This window comes from Oryzias latipes, chromosome 3 (genome assembly GCF_002234675.1).
Source record: "Oryzias latipes chromosome 3, ASM223467v1".
In the NCBI taxonomy this organism is placed as follows: Eukaryota; Metazoa; Chordata; class Actinopteri; order Beloniformes; family Adrianichthyidae; genus Oryzias; species Oryzias latipes.
Window position 1 is genome coordinate 35,266,015 of NC_019861.2, and position 21,055 is coordinate 35,287,069.

The 21,055-nt window shown below is 45.2% G+C and overlaps 1 protein-coding gene across 1 annotated transcript in view; it reads left to right on the forward strand.

The window, feature by feature from the left end:
- The window catches only part of LOC110014444 (neural-cadherin-like), a 338,096-nt gene that overhangs the window by 238,092 nt on the left and 78,949 nt on the right, over positions 1 to 21,055 (forward strand). The window contains exons 28-30 of the mRNA XM_023953704.1: positions 10,013 to 10,140; positions 13,490 to 13,617; positions 15,353 to 15,476. Of these exons, the coding sequence (XP_023809472.1) occupies positions 10,013 to 10,140; positions 13,490 to 13,617; positions 15,353 to 15,476 (380 nt within the window). The remainder of the gene's footprint in view (positions 1 to 10,012; positions 10,141 to 13,489; positions 13,618 to 15,352; positions 15,477 to 21,055) is intronic.

The window sequence follows — 21,055 nt, forward strand, 5'->3', positions numbered from 1 at the left end:
TTTGAGCGCTCTCCTGCTGGCTTACAGCCCCTCACACCCCCAACCTAACATAAGGTTAGAGGCGGAGCAGGGGGCTCGTGCCCCACTCAGCATATTTTCTACGAAACAAATACGATCTTTTTTAAGCCGCACTTTTTCATCTGCTTCGGATTCACAATAATTGGAATAAAGAAATTCCCAGAAATCAAATTTTAGCCGTATTTTTCTTGATATATGTCCTCCATCATCAAAAAAAAGTCACAAGAACATGTTAAAAACACCACAAGCACCCTTTTCGTTGAAGTGGGGCTGTAAGAGCATGCAGAGTATATTTTTATGATCAATCTGGATTTAAGTAAACTCTTGACATCTAGATGCAAATTCTGTTAATCGGCAGCAGGATGTGGTTTTCTATTAATAAATGAAGATCATCAGGAAATCACATTTGTGGGAACACAAAAAAGCTTCTGTGTGAGAGTCAGGTAATGGCTTTCTGTTAAACCTGGAAGATTATTTTATCCTCCAAACACAGCTGCGTATTATTTCATGTGAAGCCGGCATACAAATATAATTTTGAAAGCTGAATGCATCATAAAAGATAAAGACTATAGAAAACTGCAGCTCACAGAAATACATAGATTTGCTTTGGCTTTACCTTCAGCTTCCACACACACACACACACACACACACACACACCACCAGCACGGTGCTGGAGCTACTTTGGAAATGCAGAGATCCCGGAAGCTCGGTCTGCAGGGCTGGAAAGCTATCTGACAGATCGTTTGTACAGGAAGCTTTGTGCTGTAAACTTGCTGCTTCGCCTGCTGATTTGTGCTCAGACTGACTTCTGTGGGCTTTAGTGTCCACAGACGCAGTGTTTGTGAGCGTGTGATGGTGCAGCAGTGTGATTTGTAATGCTGTTTATGCAGCCTGCATGCTCTCGGTTTGACTCCTGCGTTCCCTCAGGCTGTCAGAGGAGACGGACATTTTTTCTATTTAAAAGCTCCCAACTCAGTTGGAGTTGAGAGCGGCGCTGTAGACAAAGCACGCTCTTTAACGCCCTCTCGGGCTCTTGTCTTCCTCAGAGGAGGAAGTGATGAATTACATATGAGCAGCAGAGAGCGAGAACGGTCGCGTGGATGAGGCCTTTAAGAGCAAAGTCTTGTCCCGATCGTGAAGCTGCAGAGCGTTTGAGAGGCGTGAAGCCTCGTCTGAAGATCGCGCTCAGATTCTCCTTTCCTCGCCCCATTATTTTTGCATGTTTTTAAGTATCAGCTACAAAAAGGAGAAATAGAATATTGAATATTAATAATGCAAAAACTATCAGAATACGTTTTTTTTTTATCTCCTTTTCTAATGTACTGTTCAGCATTGACATTCATGTGATTTCTTGCCATATAGGTATTCCTATGTATACGTGGGTGCTGCCTGTTATTAATATGGCCTACATTTTTAATTATTTCATTAAACCTTCATGACATAATACTGCAAATCACAAAAGACAGCAGAAAGAAACAAGACGTGGACAACAAGTCATTAATATTTCATTAAAAAAACAAACAGGAACAATCAAATCTCTTCCTGTGTCTTTGATTGGTTGGCTGAAGGAGGAAAAACTGGATCACCTCCAGTTTTGGTCTAAAATTTTGTCCATTTTGATTAAGATTTTGATGTATAATTGTTTTGGTTTTGCTTTAATGATCGCATAAGCATATTTATGAACCAAAACGTTTTTTTTTACACCATTTTATTTGACATCATAAAGAAATAGGAGTTCTGTTCATTAACTAACTATACAAAGAAATAATTACATAGGCTACTGTATATTTCGATGCACGTTTGTATTTTGAATGACTAATCTCAATACCATATATCAAAATAGTTTTGTTACTTTAGTTGTGACTTTTCCTTTGTTGTCACAGGACAGACTCAGAACATTTTTTCTTGCTAGTTTTTATGTCATGTTTTTTTTTTGCTGATAAAAGCAAACAATCAAAAAGGGGGTTTAGACTTCTAAACCCTAAAGGCCGTGTTACACAGCCACTTCACGTGTATTTTTTGGCTTTTGCAATTTCAGTCTTTCATGACGCATGCGTGATAAACGTTATTCAAGCATTTCTTGCATTCGGCGATGTGCGCAGATGTCCGTTGAGGGTTTTGGCCGACGGATCTTTACTTAAATTCGGTTTTGAGCTGTTTAAATATTATTGTCGGCTGAGAATAACGCAGTTTATGCATATTTTATGTAGTTCATATGCAACTAAAACGTACATCTTATGCAATTGTGTGATTTGTTTTCTAAATGCATCCACAAATTTGTGTCTTCCCACATACGTCTAAGTATGTCCTACGGACTTTTCACGCATGTATCACCGATGTATAACTTTTACATCACATATACGGCGCATATATCACGTTCAAATTACATAATTGATGCACGAATCACAACTGAACTGCACATAAACCGCGCAATAAAAACGCACGATTCGTGTTCTACGTTGATTTACGTGTTCTTTGCGTGGTCTATACATGGTTTTAGCGTGGTTCATTCATGATAGATCTGGGAAAATTTCACGTAAAGAACCTCAGCCTTTTTTTTTTCCCTCCTTTTTCCACGTAGATTCACGTATGACCAATTTTCCTCCGTGCAAACTCTACGTAGTGGCTGTGTGACACGACCTGCAGATGAAAAGGATTTTTTATAACCGGATCTGACCGTCACCATCCAGCTCCCTGTGCTGGAGGCTGAAGGGACTTATCCGAACTCAGAGGCATTTGAGTAACTTCACACTAAGGTGGTTGAATTCACACTGATTTCAGATGTTTCTATTGGTAGAAAGTGTCTTTGTGTGGGTGTGCGGTTGTGTTCAATCAAAGAAAATCATGATTAAAAGACCAATGGGAACGCTGTTTAAAAAAACAACATAAAAGGTAACAAACGAGAAGCTGCAGCATTTCATTTTTAATGTTCACAGGTTTCGCTTTGAGGATCTTACCAGGAATGAGGTTTTTTTTAGTCACATAGTAGATGTGTTGTATCTTTAGCAGCATGGAAGTCTTCTCTCCTTTGATAAAATTCTTTTTCCCCTCAGCTGCTTTCCACTCGTTCTCCTGGTGTTTTTTTTTTCTTTCCAGCTTTCTTTTTTTTTTTTTTTTTTTTTTTTTAACTTGTCCTGTCCAACAGCTAGGCAGACAGATGAGAGCTGAGTGCCTCTTGGGTTGGACATATTTTACTTTAACAAGAGGGGTTATTAATCTTCAGACAAACCAAAGGTATGTCTGAATAAACCCCTTTTGTAATTGAGGCCAAACTTTATTAATTTCAAACATGTCTGAAAATCTTTGGTGTTGGACCGGACGGAAAAGGAAAGAGGGGAAGAAGAAAAAGGGACGTTAGAGAGAGGGGGGGTAGGGGGTGATAATAGGAGGGGAAGGGGGATAAGACCATGAAGCAGCATAAAGCAACAAGTTTACTGGTTGTTAATCATTATGGTAAGGTTCAAATGTAAAAAAAAAACAAGAAAAAAAAAAAAAAGGGCGGAGCCTGTCCACACACACACTCAAATGTTATAAACACACCTGTTAGTTGCAAAAATGTCCACCTGTCGACATGTACACAAAACAGATAGTGTTCACACGCATACTTATGCCTTAAAACCAACTAGTGTGAAATATTTCAGTCATTCAGTCTGTTGAGCTGACACCTGTGCTCAGGTGAGTGTTTATGTTCTTCTAAAATGGATGGTGGAACGTGAAAAGAAGGAGGGAGAGTGCCCAGCCATCCCCACCCCAAGACCCCCACCGCACCAGCAGCGGCAGCCGGATTCCCCCCAACACCACACGGGAACCGGCAGGGAACAACCGCCGCCCGGGCGACCAAGCCCGCCACCCAGGCCAGGGCCAGCAGGGCCGCCGCAAGGCCCCCAGAGCCAGAGAGCAGGGAGGCACGGAGGGAAAGAGGGCGCCGCCCCAGCCCAACCAGGAGAGCAGCCCCCCCGCCGCGCCGGGAGAACCCAACGCAGGGCCCCACCGGAGAAGGACGCCCACAGCCCCAGACGAGCACCCCACCACCACCCAGGAGTTCCGGGCATCCCCCCGCCCCAACCCCAGGTACGGGCCAGGACCCCCCAAGGGAGACCCACTCCGCACTCCAGGCAGCCATCCGCCCGGCCAACGGTTGGTCCAGGGAGGAGCGAGGCAGGGGCCCGCCGCCCCCGCCCAGGAGGGGGGAACCCCGGGGAAAAAAGAGGGCCCACAAGGGGTGTTGTAAATATGGCCCGACCAGGCTCGGCCACAGTTGGAAATTTGGCGGGGCCCAGCACTCAGGAGCAAGGACCAGAACCCACCCCCCAGGGACACGAACACCCCCGGCTCAGATGTAATGTGAACCCCCCCACCGCGCGGAGAGAGCACCGCCGGGCCCAGGAAGCCAGCACCCCGGGGACACAGCCGCCGTTGCAAAGGGGCCCGTACCCCCCACCAGGGAAGAGGCAGGGGACAGATGGTCCTAGGTCCCACCTTCCTTGCAAAATGTGTGTGCGTGTATGTGTGTTTGAGAGAGTGTGTGTGTGCATGTGTGTGTGTTTATGTTGGGATGTATATATTGAGGGGGGAGGGGTGTGTGTACTAAGGGGGGTGCGGTTAAAATTGGCGGGTAGGGCACTAAGGGGACGTCTCCTGATTACTCACAGTGACGTCCCCTCACCCTCCCCACCAAGGGGCCCTAAATGTCTAAGGTGCGGTTAAAATTGGCGGGTAGGGTGCTAGGAGGACATCCGCTGCTTGCTGGCAGTGATGTCCAAGCACCCCCCCTACCAAGGGCCCTACATGTCTAAGGTGCAAATAAAACCGAAAGAGGGGGGGCCCACTCCATACGGCAACCACAGGAGGGGGGTCACTGCCTAGTAAACCCCCCCCCCCAAGGCTCATCGCAGGCTAAGCCCCCCACCCCCTCACCCTATTATGAGGTTATATGAGGAAGGGGGTAAGTTGGGGACAGATGATAGACTGTCCCCCGGTGGTCAAACAGCCGTCCCCCCCCCCCCCCCCCCAGCAAGGGGGCCAGGCCCACCCAGCCCCGGGGCCCCACCCCCGGAGGCGCAGACACCCCAGGCCCAGCACCACCACCCCCACACAGAGAGAGGGGAGCCAGAAAGCGCCGGCCCCCCCCGGAGCAAGCCCAGGCCCCCACCCCCAAACGCCGGCCCTAGAAGAGCTCTGGTCAGGCCTCGACGGGACCGAGGCAGCCAACCGGCCGGGGAAACCGCCGATGGCCTCAGCGGAGACCCCGACCCGTCAACCCCCCCTGCCCCGTACCAATAGTGGCCCCCCCCTCCCCCAGAATGCCCCCCCACAGGACAGGGCCGACAAGACCCCCACCCCACCCCACCCCCAGACCCCGCAGCCGAAGCGGATGACACCCAGAGCGACCGGGGGCCCCAAGAGGGTTGTCCCGTCCCGCCCCAGAGCCAGGGAAGGGCCGATCCCAGCCCCAGGTGTAGACGGGAAGCCCATCCAGCGCCGCTGGGCCCCCCCCCCCGAGCAGCGCCCCCCGCCAACCCCCCCCAGCACAGGCAAAGGGACCACCCCCCCAAGCCAAGCCAGACCACCACCCCACCCCCCCCACCACGCACCCCCACACCCAAGCCCAGAGGACCACGCAGCGCCCCAGGCCGCCCCACCCAGGCGCCGGACCCGACCCCCCGACCAACGGAGCCCCCACCACCCCCGGCCAGGCACCGGAGGCCCCGACCCCCACCCCGGCCCACGGCAGAAGGGCAAGGAGCAGCGACGACCATGCCCCCCCCCACCCCCTAAGTCACGGAGTTAGCTATGGGAGACCAGAGAGACCGAGTTCTTTCAAAGTTACTTGAACTTTGGGCTGACATTTTTTCCAAGCTGATATGATCAAGCAGCAGATTTCTGTGTTGACTTATATTTATATTTTTTTTGCTTTTCCAATTTATTAAAATAGTTTTTTTAGCAATGCAAAGAGTTATGAAAATGATAGAGCCTAATCCTCCTTCTACATCGATGGCACTCATGTCACCAAGCACACAAAGTGACGGTGAAGCTGTGATTGAAACCTTAAGCCAGACTGATAGATCGGCACATACCTGCTGCCAGAGAGCCTGGACAGGCGTGCAGAACCATAGTGCATGCATGTAATTGTCGGGTAGATTACTGTCACAGTGCTGACAAATGTCTGAGTTACTGAGACCCATCTTGAACATCCTCTGTCCAGTGTAGTAAATTCTGTGAAGAGTTTTGAAATGGATTAGCTGCAGATTTGGATTTTTTGTCATTTTAAAGGTGTTTAGACAAAGTTCTGACCAAAAACTTTCATCTGTGCTGATGCTCAAATCCGCATCCCATTTTGTTGTCGGAAGTGAAATATTGTTATCTAAATTACATAAAAGTTTGTATATTTTGGAGAGAGTTTTATTCATTGAGAAATTGATCAGAGTGGTAACTACATCTGGTAGCTTTAAATCGTTGTCTCTGTATTTAAACTTTTTAGTAATAATTGATTTAAGTTGCTGATATTCCAAGCTCCAATTCCAGCTTTCTTATCCGCTTTGGTTTTGTCTGCATTGTTGATTTGTCATTCATTTTCCTCTCTGTTTATCTTCCTGCCTGTCATCTCTCATCAGCTTCTTCCCACTCTACTTCTAATTCCTGCTCACTCCACTTCAGCCGTTCGTCACGTCTCCTCTTTCTGCGCCGCATTTTCTGATTTTTCTCTCTTCATCACTTCTACATCCTCTTTTTTTTCCTCCATCACATCATTCATTACTCATTTTATGAATCTGAAGGGTGTCCTCGTCTCCTTGAAGAATGCCTGATCGCTTTTAGAAAAAGAACGGTTCAATTCCACCTCACATTTATAATTTACACATTTCTAAGGAGAAGCTGAATTTTCAAGATTTCTGAAGTGCTCTGCTTTGGACCTTTTCTCCGGTTCTATATTTCATTTAAACACACAGGTTGTGTGTCTAGGTGCCAAAAAGTTTGGTTTTCAGCTAAAGATAGGAAAAATGCTTGCAGATCAAGATAATACAAGGCAGAAAAAATGAGTAATATCCCATTTTTGAAGAGCAACACTGAACAGAAGAACCTAGAACTTGTTGGAATATCATGTCTTCTTCTGCTCAATTGTTTGTCCTTTATGGCTGAATTAAAGTTAATTAGATGTTTCCTGCTTACAGAAAAGGAAATAGTTCCAGGCGATGTCCCTTCTGGGAATTGCACAAGATGTTGCTTATCAGAACACATTTGGCTCAAATCTTCCACTTGGAAGTGATCATTAAAGCCTGAAAAATACACACATTTGTTTTCTAAAAAGAATCAAATAGAAACCTCCTGTTGTTGATCATATCACGAGGGACTGGCAGCATCTGGCTCCAACCTATCTGTGATATCCTATGGAGGCAGGAGAGTGCTGAGTGATGCCAGCCTGTTGATGTGTCAGAAAAGCTCAGAGACGGATAGGTGCTCACATTTGCAGATGATTGTTCTTGGTAAGTTAAGGGAATGAAGTGAGAAGATGAGAGGAGATAAAAGAGTCGATGTTGTCTGTGTGCAGCGAAGGGGGAGATGACGAAAGCAAGAGAAGAGCCCCAAGAAAAGACGGAGGTTTTCTGCCTGGGCTGACTTCCAACTTAAACTGAGAATGAATGCTCGAGTGTAGAGGTTAGGGAAATTCACTGTGGACTTTTTCAACATTTCTGTCTTAATTATAACTCGACTGAAACCTCCATTTTTCAGGCCATAATTTAACAGCAAGGAGCCAACAGGGAGTTTTGGAAATGAAACCTTAGGAGCAAATGCTTAAGTGCAAAACGAGTCTTTAATTTTCTGGCAGTGGGTGTGGAGGACGGCAACTCCGGGGTGGCTGGGTGGAAAATTAGGAGCAATAAGCTATTGAACATGAACAGGGAGGACAGGTTTGTATTATTTTATCCAACAGGGGCCGTACAGACGGGATGCAGGATTGACTCTGGGCCTCAATTCACAGCACAATTACAAAGCAAAATTTCCAAGTGGCTGCAGTGTGGGACTGCTGCTGTCTACTATAGTGGCGCACTCGGACGCTAAGGCGGTTAGTCGCTACTCAAGCTCAGTAGTCTAAGATACCTTAGTGTATGCAATCATGGTTTTGTGTGTGCAAACTCAATGATCAGGTTTTTATGGAGGGTTCTAGTGGGATCGTTCAGATGTAGCATACCGTAACTATGCAAACAAATAAATACTTTTTCGTCTTATTTTAGTGTTTGTTACACCTAAATCAAAGCCGACTTTGAAGTTCTGATACCAGATTGAATATATCAAGTTCCAAAGTAACTGAGGTCGTTCATTAGATAACAAACAAAACGAAAGCAAAAGTTATTTTGGTCTAAACAGGGGTGGCCAATAATCCAATAATCACGCATGATTCATCTTCTAGATTGATTTACGTGTCATACTTCTGTGGTTTTAACGTTGTACATTCGCGATACATCTGTGAAAATTTCACGTACGACTTTTCACACTTTTTCCACGTATATTCACGTACGACCAATTTCCATCCAAGCAATATACTGAAAATGTACGTAGTGGCTGTGTGACTCGCCCTCCACTAGCAGATTTGTCGTTTTAATTTCCGCCTAGACTTCAATAGACTCCTAACTGTGCATGTAGCTGCTAATGCGCCTGATTTTTTCTCAAGTCACTGAAAAAGTGTATTTAGGTACATAAATGTTAAAAGTGCAAATTATTAGTTTATAATTATGACTGTATTCAATAAACAATTAGATGCATTGTATATACACCTACCAGTTGTGTTCGGTTATGTGTCCAACCCATGACATCCAGATCCCAGCAATTTCCAAAGAGCAAAGCATCATGTGATCTACAGAGTCACCACAATCAAAACTGTTTCAGTCCAACTTTTAAGACCCACAAAATTCTGTTTTGGGTGTTTTTTAATATATTCCTATGGCTTTTTTTCTGACAGTGGAGGACATACATCTAGAAAAGGAAGCTCAAGATTGCATTTCTGCAATTTTTGTTTTTTTTAATTCAGATTGCTGTGAATCGGGGAAAACAAAGATTTGTATTTGTGCCGTTGAAAATACTCTGGTTGGCCACAAGCTCCCTGCGAGGAGGAGAAGGGGGCGGGGTTTCTAAAAATACCACACAAATTGTCCCGCCCACAACTTAGAGATGAATATCTAAAGAGTTCCTGCCACTCTGCAGAAAATATGTCCTAAAAAGGATATAATCATAGTTACAAGACCACTGGAAAACAAACTATAGTGGGAGTGGGGCTTTAAAGAGCTTCTGTATGGAAATGACACATAACTAATAAACTCATCGGCATCCCTGAGGTCCCTGCTGAACATGACTTGGATTTTGGAAGTGTGTTACACACAAATGGTTTGAATTCGGTGTCGGATCAGTTGGTAGTTCGACTCTTCCCTATCTGGAAATGAAAGAGGGTTGAGACTGACGCTCACGTAACTCACATGCACGACTGTGCAGACAAGACAGGCACTATTTTTCCACCGTTTCCAAAGACAAAGAGGATTTCTGCTCATTATGTGTCTGCATGAGCTTGTACAGTTGGGCGTGCGGGCTGATGGATCGTCAGAGCCGGCCGACAGTCATGCATTCACATAATTCCTAACATACGATGAAAGCACACAAGCTTTCTTAGCCACTTCATTAACTTTTAATTTCTCATTCGAGTAAGTCGGGAAATAGAATGTAATAACTTTTGTCTGATGTTTGGTGAGCGCCACGAAGCAAAAAAACACATCACAACTGCCAGCCAATAATCCTCATTAAAGTTAATATGCAAAAAACAACAGTGAAAATTTGGTTTTGTGTAGAAGTCTGGGATATGTCATATTCTTTATGAAGTGATGGTTTTCACACAGGAAGGGTCAGCCTGTTGCAGTGTTGGGTCTGGATGACCAGACTCCTAAACAAAGGTGTGTGTTAAAAAAGAAAGCGACTCTCAATTTATTTTCCCCACTCTCTTCTCATCCAGAGCTAATTGATGGGACCCCCACCTTAAAAATCAACCACGGCTCCGGCACCGTGGTGCTGCAGTTGCCAGGCAACGTGAATGTGGCAGACAGGCGGTGGCATCGGCTGGACGTCCGCAGCAACAGCAAGGTGAGAACCGTGAAACGCAGATGCTGTCGCGTCTACACATGATGCAGTTTTCACTTCACGAAAAATAAAAAAAAGAACAAACTGAAGATCACGTCAAAAGATGCCAAAAACTTTATTTGTGCTACAAAATAAAAGAAATGGGACTGTCCTCTGCATTGCAGAAATGGCAGCTGCTAGAGAGATTCTTTGCTTTCAAGCTGTCCTTTTTCCCTCCCTTCTGACCTCACATAAATGACTAATTTATTCTTTTAAATTGGAGCCATTATGTTACGCAAAGGCTTTTTTTATCATCGGTGAATCATATGTGGAAGATTACAGCGATTTATTAAGAAAATAATTCACTGGGCATCAGGAATGAGGATAATTGCGATGGGATGATTGTAATACTCCTACTTTTCTGAAAAAGGATTTCCATGAAATCAATTATAGTCAAATTAAGCCCCCTTCTCAACTAGACTTCTGCTAAAACCTCAAACATGTCATTTATAGCTGCATCTTTAGATACTTTTCTCCTCCTCATGCTAGTGTTATCCTATTTCTGGCCACTCTGAGGTACAGTAGGGTTGACAGCTTGGAGCTCCACTTTCTGGACAGCTGTGAGCAGCTGGGTGGACTTCCTCTCGGCCCACTTTCCCACAAACATCTCAGACTAAGCAGACTTTACACAACCGGGGCAGACGTTTTCCTCCACAGTCACTGGAATTGAATATTATTAACATTGAGCATTAGAAGGCCTCAAAAAGTAACACAATTTATGCGGCCAATGAGTTTAAATACATGAGTTTGTGACATCAGAGCATTACTTTGCATGAATGCGACGGATCGAAAATTTGTTTTGTTTTTTTTTGGGGGGGGGGCTGAGTCATAATGCAGCTTGTTGTCTGTCAGTCAAATGATCCTCCTTCCAGACACACCTCCTGCACTTTTCCTGCGGCTTCTCGGTGAAATAATGGGGAGCGAGCTCATTTTCTCAACGTAACAGCAGTGTTCTGGTTTCCAGGAACGCCGGAATGCACTGAGCCTCTGGTTATTACAGCAGGGATTACTCTGCATCACCGTGTGATTATTCTAAATCAGATCTGAATCTATGCATTTGTTGGGGATAATCAGCAGCGGCTTATCCGACCTGTTTGTTTGACAGCTTAAGATGAAAAGCAGCACGGACAGCGCTCCTCCCCGGAGATTGAAAACGGAAAGCCGCGGAGCGTCAGCCGCCCGCTGCTCCGACATCCCCGTGGTGCATTTGAAGCTCTTTTCAGCAAAGCTGTGGCTTTACCATAAAGTCTGACTGCTGCCTTTGTCCTAGAGGAGGGAGACACACACATTTACATGATGTTGTTGCAATCTGGTCGCACAAAACACCACAACTAAATGACTTTAACAATGAAATAATTTGGGGTGACCCTGCATTTCCCATAGGGGTGACCTATGTAGTATTATTCCTCCTCTCACGTCTAAACAGTTTAAGACTTTTTTTAGAATGACGTTTAAAACCCAGAACTCCGTGGCATCTTTTTTTCTTTTACTCGTTTCATTAAATGGTTTGCTGCCTTTTATACTTTTTCCTGTATTTTGTCATTTTATGCTGTTATCTTTAGGTTTTGTTCTTAATTTGCTCAACTAAAAAAAAAACAGTCTTTTAATTGTAAAGCATTTTGGCGCCCTGGTGCTATGTTGTAAAGTGCTTTATGAATACAGATGAATTCTTTCATTAACATTTGTACCAAGTCAAACCGGTGGTGACTTACAATTAAATGGACTTTTGTTTCCTTTTCTGCACAAATAATCAGTACCATTTGAAACCTCCATGTACTTTTATATATACTTTTTGTTTCATGCTTTTATTTTCTCTACATCTCACTGCCTCAACCTCAATTAGAAATAAATTAACAAAACTGTTATCTTTCTTAAACTTCGTTCACACCGATTTGCTCGGCGTCGCGACCGGTTTCAGTGTCAAGGCAGTGTACAGACGTCAGGCGTGGCGCAGCGGTCTGGCAGCAGCGCATTTTGGGCGGCGTGATGTTTCCACAGTTCAAGAATCTTAACTTTGCATGACGGGAATCAACTGGGGACTGAGCTTTGGCTGTGACGTGTTGATGATGCAATCAGCTGGGGAGCCCAAAACCAAGATAGAGGGGAGAATCTAATCATCCTCCTCCTGAAACTGATATTTGTTTTCTATTTTTATGGAGACAATAATAAAACACTCCTATTGTTGTTTTTAATTTTTCCTCCTCGGACTAATGCGTCGTCAAACTGGGTCACAGAGGAACGGAAGTATGGCTTAAAGCGTCCGTCATTCAGACGCAGCTCCTGCAGTAGAAAGTAAACCTCAACACACCTGGAGAGTCTCTGAATGGTGTCATGAACCCAGACATGGACATGTGCCCACTGATACTTTAGTAAAGCTCCTAAAAATAAATAAACCGTATGTTTCAATGTCATCCGTCACTTCTGTGCATTGTAAACGAGAAATACAGTCAATGCTTCCATGTAGCGATGATGTTAAAAACCTTGGACAGTGGCTCCTCCCACAATCGTCAGACAGTCCATGAACATGTTTTAAGGAAGTGGTCCAAAAATTGTCTGTGATTTTGAAGCACGAGTTGCGTTTAGCCTGAGCAGAGCATTATCGTTTTGCATCTAGAACTTTATAAGGGACTATTCATGTTACAGCTGCATAAGAAAGGGTCGTTTCCAACAACTAAAGAGTAAAACCAAACTATAAAAACCTAAAATATCTTCATGTGACTACCAAACTTTGTTTTTATTAGCATTTTACTAGAGTTGTTATTTTACTGTTTCATCTTAAACTAATATCTATAAATTATGAGTGTTTAGAGGCATAAATCTATTCCTACGTATAAACTGAGCTCAAATTTGACCTTTATTTGATGTTAATTGTAAATAAATAGCTTTATGTCTGTTTTGCTTCAAAAAGTGAGTATATATTACCATGATGATGACAGCTCACCTCACAGACCACATTCTCCTTAACGCACTGGAACAATTAGAGAGCCATTTCTTTGTTTAAATCAGCCCTGACCGCAGATGAAGCTGCGATTTAACCCGATTGGAGGCAGTTGTCTGTACAGATGTTGGGTTGTTTGTGGCGTGCAGCCTTGTTTGCTGTGCGCGTATCAGCAGGAGACAGAGGAGGCGGCCGTAGAACTGTTTGCATTAATAAGAGAAATGAGTCCGATCTGCTCCCACGACGGTGATGAAGCTAATCGACCACCCGACAGCAGCAGGGGCTTCGTTCATCACCGTGTGGAGACAAAGAGGCTGTGTTTGCTGCGGGTGCATGAATTCCATACATCACGCTCCTGTTTCTGTGTTCCATCAGGAAGTGAAGCTCACTCTGGATCGCTGTGCAGGCGCAGCAGTGGCAGAGAAAGAGGGCCTGGGGAGCTGGGTAACCACCGAAGACCACTTTTCCTGTGAGGTGACTGGAGTCACACCCAACGCAGACAGGTGAACGCACAATATTTCATTACCTGCCTTAAGAAACATTTAAATAGGTGTATATTTTGGTGTTTTTCTTTCTTCCCTCTTCAACTTTCCTGCACATACATAACAAATAAAATGGATTAAATATTCTATCTGTAATTATCGGAGCCGTGATAAAGCATTTGAGCGTGCATTAAAAGAAAGTTTGAAATTATGTCCGCCTCATTTCTGTATTTTCCGTGTGAAGTGATGCAGACAGATTACCGGATGCCATTCTTTCTCCAGTCTTTTCTTACAAACTTGTGCTCTGTTCCTAAAATGATAATGATAACGCAGCGCTTGGTGCTGATAACCTGCTGGATTCCTCTGAAAAGTTAATAAAACGGCTGATTAAACTCTGTGCATGCTTCTCCATCCATGAGGCTGCACGCTGCTTAGATTTTGACCCACTCTCTGTGTTGCCAGGTCTGGTCTCCTGTCATTTTAAGACTAAAGCACAAATTACAACACAGCACTGACTCTCAGTTGGTATCAGATTAATGAGAAATGGTTGGAAGACATTAAAAGTCCAATCAGTTGTCCTCTAAAATAAATCTCTTATGTGTGAGTTGAAGCAATTGGAAAGCATTGTGAATGACAGTAAAACTGCTGGGTGTGGAAATAAAAGTGATAATCCATGCCTAAAGTTTGATTCTTTTAAAAGTCAACTAAAGTCACTTTCATTCATTCATTTTTGCTTTTAGCTGACTGGTTTCATTGTCATCTCTATTCTTCGTTTATTTTCTTCTATTTAGTTTTGTTTTACATCATATTTAATTGATTGTTTCTGTGTTTTTATGGTATTGTATTGTTTTTATTGTCCAGCACTTTGTGTTAAAACTTACTTACTAAAAAAAGAAAGTTTCGGTCACACAGCTTAAATGTTCGGTATCACTGCGCTGGCTTCTTTACAAACGAACTTTAGCTTCATCATTTGGACAAAAACAAGCGGTTAGAGGTGGACTTTCTCTCTATGCTGATGCTTTATCAACCCTCTTATCGCCGCAGTCGAGGTCTGTGCCGGTTTCCATGACGACGTGCCGCACCACGTATCAAATGCCCCGCTTTTTGTGAAAAAGCGATTTTAACTGAATAAAGAAGAAAAAAAATTTGATTGAACATTTGTTTCTTTTGTAAGTATGAGTGGGATAATCGCCTCCGAAGTATGCATCATCAAAAATTAACACACGTCCACGGCGTGCGTACATTTCTGATTATGCACACTTCGTCTCCCGTTGACCCTTACTTAATGCACGTCGCGGAAGCAACCGTCCTGCGGTCCAGGCTTCTTTGTCGGCCATTATCCTTTACATGTCTGCATGTTTTGTATGTAGAGCCCAAAAACAGTTGTAGAAACTTGCGTAGAGAAGCGTGAACCCAAGAGTTTTGATCAAGGAAGCTTAAAAATGCACATTTTTGTGCATTTGCATACTTTTCATTGGGAGCGTTTGCCTGAACTCGTGTTACCAATGGCAGTGTGGACCTAACATTAAAGGTTGCACTCTGCGTTCACAGAGCGGCCTGCCGTATGTCTTGCAGGTCACCTGCGTGCCCCATACAGGGTCGACCATTTTTCACCCGCAGACTGTCCGCATCCCCCCGAAAGGGCAGTTGGGACTAAAACCTTAGTGAAGTGAAAGAAGCTGCCAGAAGCTGCCAGGATGTTGCTTCTCAAACCCCTCATGCTGTTGTGTTGCCTTTGCGTGCTGTCGTGTTTCAGACACCTGAACATGAGTCAAGTGCTCCAACTCGGTGGTGTGAACGAGGACATCCCCTACATCTACCCCCAGCTTCAGCACAAACACTTCACCGGCTGCATCCGCAACCTCGTCGTCGACAGCAAGGTACCACTGTCGTCCTCCTCACACCAACTTTCCCAACACATGCGTGATCACAACACTCTGTCCACGTCAGACTGGAGCACACGCATGCTCCTCAGATGATAAATGTGTCAACAACCAGCTTTCTAGATCTAGTTTATGCATTTCACACAAACCCAAGAACAAAACCAAAGTTGAACCAAGACCACTGCTATGAAGTCCGTAAATATTTCCCAGATGTAAAAACATGCTAGTTGTATGAAATGGGACGTTTTTTTAAAGCAAGCAAAGGAAAAAAGACAAGAGAATATCAAGAAATGCACACATATAAGAGCACATGAATTAAATAATTCATTAAAGTAATGTTGTACATCATTGACACTGTTGCCGTTCTCACTTTATACTAGGAAATAATTTAAACAAACTCAAAAACTAGGGTATAAAACTGAACGTTTAACCTTGAATTCCATCAAAAACTGTGTTTACTTGGAAATATTTTATGAAGATGGTCTTTGGCATAAAGTGGGAATACTGACAATTTGTTTTTGTTGCATTATTCAGAAAACAAAATGCAGAAACTGTGTGAAAAACAAAGCGAACTCTTGCGTTAGCACTTTAGAGAATTCTGCTGATCCAAAATGAGCATCAATATTTAAATAAAAGAGGATGTTAGATTTTTGCTGGTAGGAAGTGATTTGTTGAATGAGACTTATTTATTTTGGGTTTGATTTAGTGAATAATAAATATTTCGCCATGTTTTTATGTATTTTGAAAGGAAGCTGACCGATGAAAATTTGTCAGCCTCCAATCACAAAAAGCCGCCACACGTGAGCTCCATGCACCTCAGGAGCCCTAATTGTTAAAGTCTGTCTGCAGAAAAATCAATGATGGGACGTTTATAGCTGACAACTACTCGTGGTGACCAAAAAATAATTTTATATTTAACATTTTAAAACACATTCTTAGAAAGTTCACCTCCTCAGTCACTTCTGTTGTCCAAAACACTAATAGGATCATTTAATCGCAATTATAAGAGATAAATGGAGAGAAGCTAATCATGTGCCTGAAGTCAGAAGGAGGAAAGTCTGTTTGTCTCCTGATGACTGTTTGGAAAAGCTGCTTCCTCTTGTATTGAAAGAAAACCTTTATTGAGACTAAAACTCTCTTTTCAAAGAGTGACGTGGCCAAAAACAGCAACAAAAAAACCCTTTGTCATTAAGAAATAAAGATGTAAAAAAAACTATTAAAAAAACTGGATGTAGCCAACCGCACAAGCTCTCCAAGACTCTGGAGCAGCGCTGACAAAGATCTCCTCATGGAAACATGCTGCCTTTAAAGCAGATCTTTGTCAGGTGAGGGTCGAGCAGGTCTCTGGTCATAAAAAGTTGATTGAAGTGACACTAAAATGTTTTTTAAAAAAAGAACATAAAAAACTGTTTTACAGAAACAAAATTAGCATCCTGGAGTGGCCAAATTCCAGTGTCAGTAAAACCGATCAAATGCTCACGATGCAGAAGTTGTTGGATGTTGAATCTCCAAAATCCCTCAGGAGATTGGAACCAACATGTAGTCTGCTTACAGGTGTTCTCCTCCGCAGTGGCGTTCATGCTGTAGTCCAACAGACGTATAGTTTGCCTAAAGCAGACAGGCCGCACTAACTGTGCCTTCTGCATGATGCGTGTGGGCGGACATGAGCATAATTAATCTCCAAAGAGCGTGCAGCAGTGAGCGTTCTGATGATTTATCATGTTGATGGACATGTTCTGCCATTGTATGGAAGATATTTTTTTTAATTCCTATTTTACTCCCTTTCGTGATGGCAAGTCTTTTTTTATTTTTTTTGCAAGGTGTTGATGTTTTACTTGTGTTGTCATGGCAACAAAATCAGTTCCATTGAGTGTCGGTGACGATGTGATTGACTCTGTCGTTAAGTTTTAATCTTTTCAAACATCAACATTTTTTTTCGTTTTTTCAAAAGAATAAATGTTTATTTTTAAAGAGTTTTGTGATCTGTTTAGAAGTTCAGCTCAATTTAAGCGGTTTAAATTCATTGAGTTTGGCCATAATCTCTTTTCAAAACGTGATTATTTTTAGGTTTGCAATTGCAAATTACATTGACCAATGAAAATACCTTTTATGAAAAGTGTGTTACATATAATTAGATTTAATAGGACTCAAAAATAGATACTTTATGGAAATGCAATTATTTTTTAGTGATGAAATAACTATGACCTGTAATTAATTGTGACAGCCTCATTTTGCCTTCTTTTGCTTTGAATTTGTGACATTGTGGCGTGGTAAAAAGTTTTTTATGATTACAGACTTCCAACCTTTACTTTTAAACCACCAATGGGTTTTTTTTTCAATCTCAAACAAAGAAAAAGAAAAAAAAAGAATAGCAGACCTAGAGGTTCTTATTGAACACATCAAAAACAGTAGAAACACGTCTGAGCCCTCTGGGCTTGGGTGTGGGGGTGCGTGGCGGGGGGGTGGGGTGGTGGTCTGGCTTGGCTTGGGGGGGTCAATGCTTCCATGTAAAGGGGGTGGTCCCTTTGCCTGTGCTGGGGGGGGTTGGCGGGGGGCGCTGCTCGGGGGGGGGGGGGCAGCGGCGCTGGATGGGCTTCCCATCTACACCTGGGGCTGGGATCGGCCCTTCCCTGGCTCTGGGGCGGGACGGGGCAACCCTCTTGGGGCCCCCGGTCGCTCTGGGTGTCATCCGCTTCGGCTGCGGGGTCTGGGGGGGGTTGGGGTGGGGGTCTTGTCGGCCCTGTCCTGTGGGGGGGCATTCTGGGGGAGGGGGGGGGCACTATTGGTACGGGGCAGGGGGGGTTGACAGGTCGGGGTCTCCGCTGAGGCCATCGGCGGTTTCCCCGGCCGGTTGGCTGCCTCGGTCCCGTCGAGGCCTGACCAGAGCTCTTCTAGGGCCGGCATTTGGGGGTGGGGGCCTGGGCTTGCTCCGGGGGGGGGCGGCGCTTTCTGGCTCCTCTCTCTCTGTGTGGGGGTGGTGGTGCTGGGCCTGGGGTGTCTGCGCCTCCGGGGGTGGGGCCCCGGGGCTGGGTGGGCCTGGCCCCCTTGCTTGGGGGGGGGGGGGGGGACAGCTGTTTGATCACCGGGGGACAGTCTATCATCTGTCCCCAACTTACCCCCTTCCTCATATAACCTCATAATAGGGTGAGGGGGTAGGGGGCTTAGCCTGCGATGAGCCTTGGGGGGGGGGGTTTACTAGGCAGTGGCCCCCCTCCTGTGGTTGCCGTATGGAGTGGGCCCCCCCTCTTTCGGTTTTATTTGCACCTTAGACATGTAGGGCCCTTGGTATGGGGGGTGCTTGGACATCACTGCCAGCAAGCAGCGGATGTCCTCCTAGCACCCTACCCGCCAAATATAACCGCACCTTAGACATTTAGGGCCCCTTGGTGGGGAGGGTGAGGGGACGTCACTGTGAGTGATCAGGAGATGTCCCCTAAGTGCCCTACCCGCCAATTTTAACCGCACCCCCCTTAGTACACACACCCCTCCCCCCTCAATATATACATCCCAACATAAACACACACACATGCACACACACACCCTTTCAAACACACACATACACGCACACACATACACGCACACACATTTTGCAAGGAAGGTGGGACCTGGGTCCGTCTGTCCCCTGCCTCTTCCCTGGTGGGGGGTACGGGCCCCTTTAAGGCGGCGGCCGTGTCCCCGGGGTGCCGGCTTCCTGGGCCCGGCGGTGCTCTCTCCGCGCGGTGGGGGGGTTCACATTACATCTGAGCCGGGGGTGTCTGGTCCCTGGGGGGTGGGTTCTGGTCCTTGCTCCTGAGTGCTGGGCCCCGCCAAATTTCCAACTGTGGCCGAGCCTGGTCGGGCCATATTTACAACACCCCTTGTGGGCCCTCTTTTTTCCCCGGGGTTCCCCCCTCCTGGGCGGGGGCGGCGGGCCCCTGCCTCGCTCCTCCCTGGACCAACCGTGGGCCGGGCGGGTGGCTGCCTGGAGTGCGGAGCGGGTCTCCCTTGGGGGGTCCTGGCTCGTACCAGGGGTTGGGGCGGGGGGATGACCGGAACTCCTGGGTGGTGGTGGGGTGCTCGTTTGGGGCTATGGGCGTCCTTCTCCGGTGGGGCCCTGCGTTGGCTTCTCCCGGCGCGGCGGGGGGGCTGCTCTCCTGGTTGGGCTGGGGCGGCGCTCTCTTTCCCTCCGTGCGTCCCTGGCCTCTGGCTCTAGGGGCCTTGCGGCGGCCCTGCTGGCCCTGGCCTGGGTGGCGGGCTTGGTCGCCCGGGCGGCGGTTGTTCCCTGCCGGTTCCCGTGTGGCGTTGGGGGGATTCCGGCTGCCGCTGCTGCTGCGGTGGGGGTCTTGGGGTGGGGATGGCTGGGCACTCTCCCTCCTTCTTTTCACGTTCCACCATCCATTTTAGAAGAACATAAACACTCACCTGAGCACTGGTGTTAGCTCACCTTTGCACTTTGCACTTGCAACAGTTTGCATGACTGAATGACTGAAATATTTCACACTAGTTGGTTTTAAGGCATAAGTATGCCTTAAAAGTCGTGTACATGTCGACAGGTGGACATTTTTGCAGCTAGCAGGTGTGTTTATAACATTTGAGTGTGTGTGTGGACAGGCTCCGCCCCTTTTTTTTTTCTTTTTTTTTTTTTTCTACATTTGAACCTACCATAATGATTAACAACCAGTAAACTTGTTGCTTTATGCTGCTTCATGGTCTTATCCCCCTTCCCCTCCTATTATCACCCCCTACCCCCCCTCTCTCTAACGTCCCTCTCTCTTCTTCCCCTCTTTCCTTTTCCGTCCAGATTTTCAGACATGATTGAAATTAATAAAGTTTGGCCTCAATTACAAAAGGGGTTTATTCAGACATACCTTTGGTTTGTCTGAAGATTAATAACCCCTCTTGTTAAAGTAAAATATGTCCAACACAAGAGGCCATCAGCTCTCATCTGTCTGCCCAGCTGTTGGACAGGACAAGTTAAAAAAAGAAAAAAAAAAAAAAAAAGAAACACGTCTGAGTGATCAAAATATTTGCCACAAGAATAAACAGAAAGGTGCATTAAAGTGCTTTCAGTTGGCATATCAAAATGAATGTCCTCATAAAACATTGTTGAGAAAGCCTTCACTTGGCTAGCGTCTGTGCTGCTACAGGCTTTGCGTTTATGCGATGGCTTCAGTGTTCGGCAACCTTTGTACAAAGAAGGCACATCTCCCCACCACTACCTGTGGTGTCGTCTGAGGGTTTTTGAAAGGCAAATTCTCCACCCACAATACCAGCAACCGGCCTCTGCTTCTGTGTTTTCACCTCTCTCTGCTGCCAGAGCAAACCACTTCTCCTCATTCCGTTCTCACCGGAAGTCGTCAATCAGCAGCCAGTCGACGGTCAGATCAGGAACAACAACAAACACATGTTAAATAAATCTAACAGATCATGATTTTTTTCTACTGTATTTTAGTGTAAGTTAAACAAAACTTTCTTGGAATTAGCTGACGTAGTTTTTGTTTTATTTAAGGTCCTGATCTTACTGATTTAAAGCCTCAATCATGTTATGTACAATCAGTAAAATAGATAGTTTTTATAACCAACTGGCCATGTGCAAG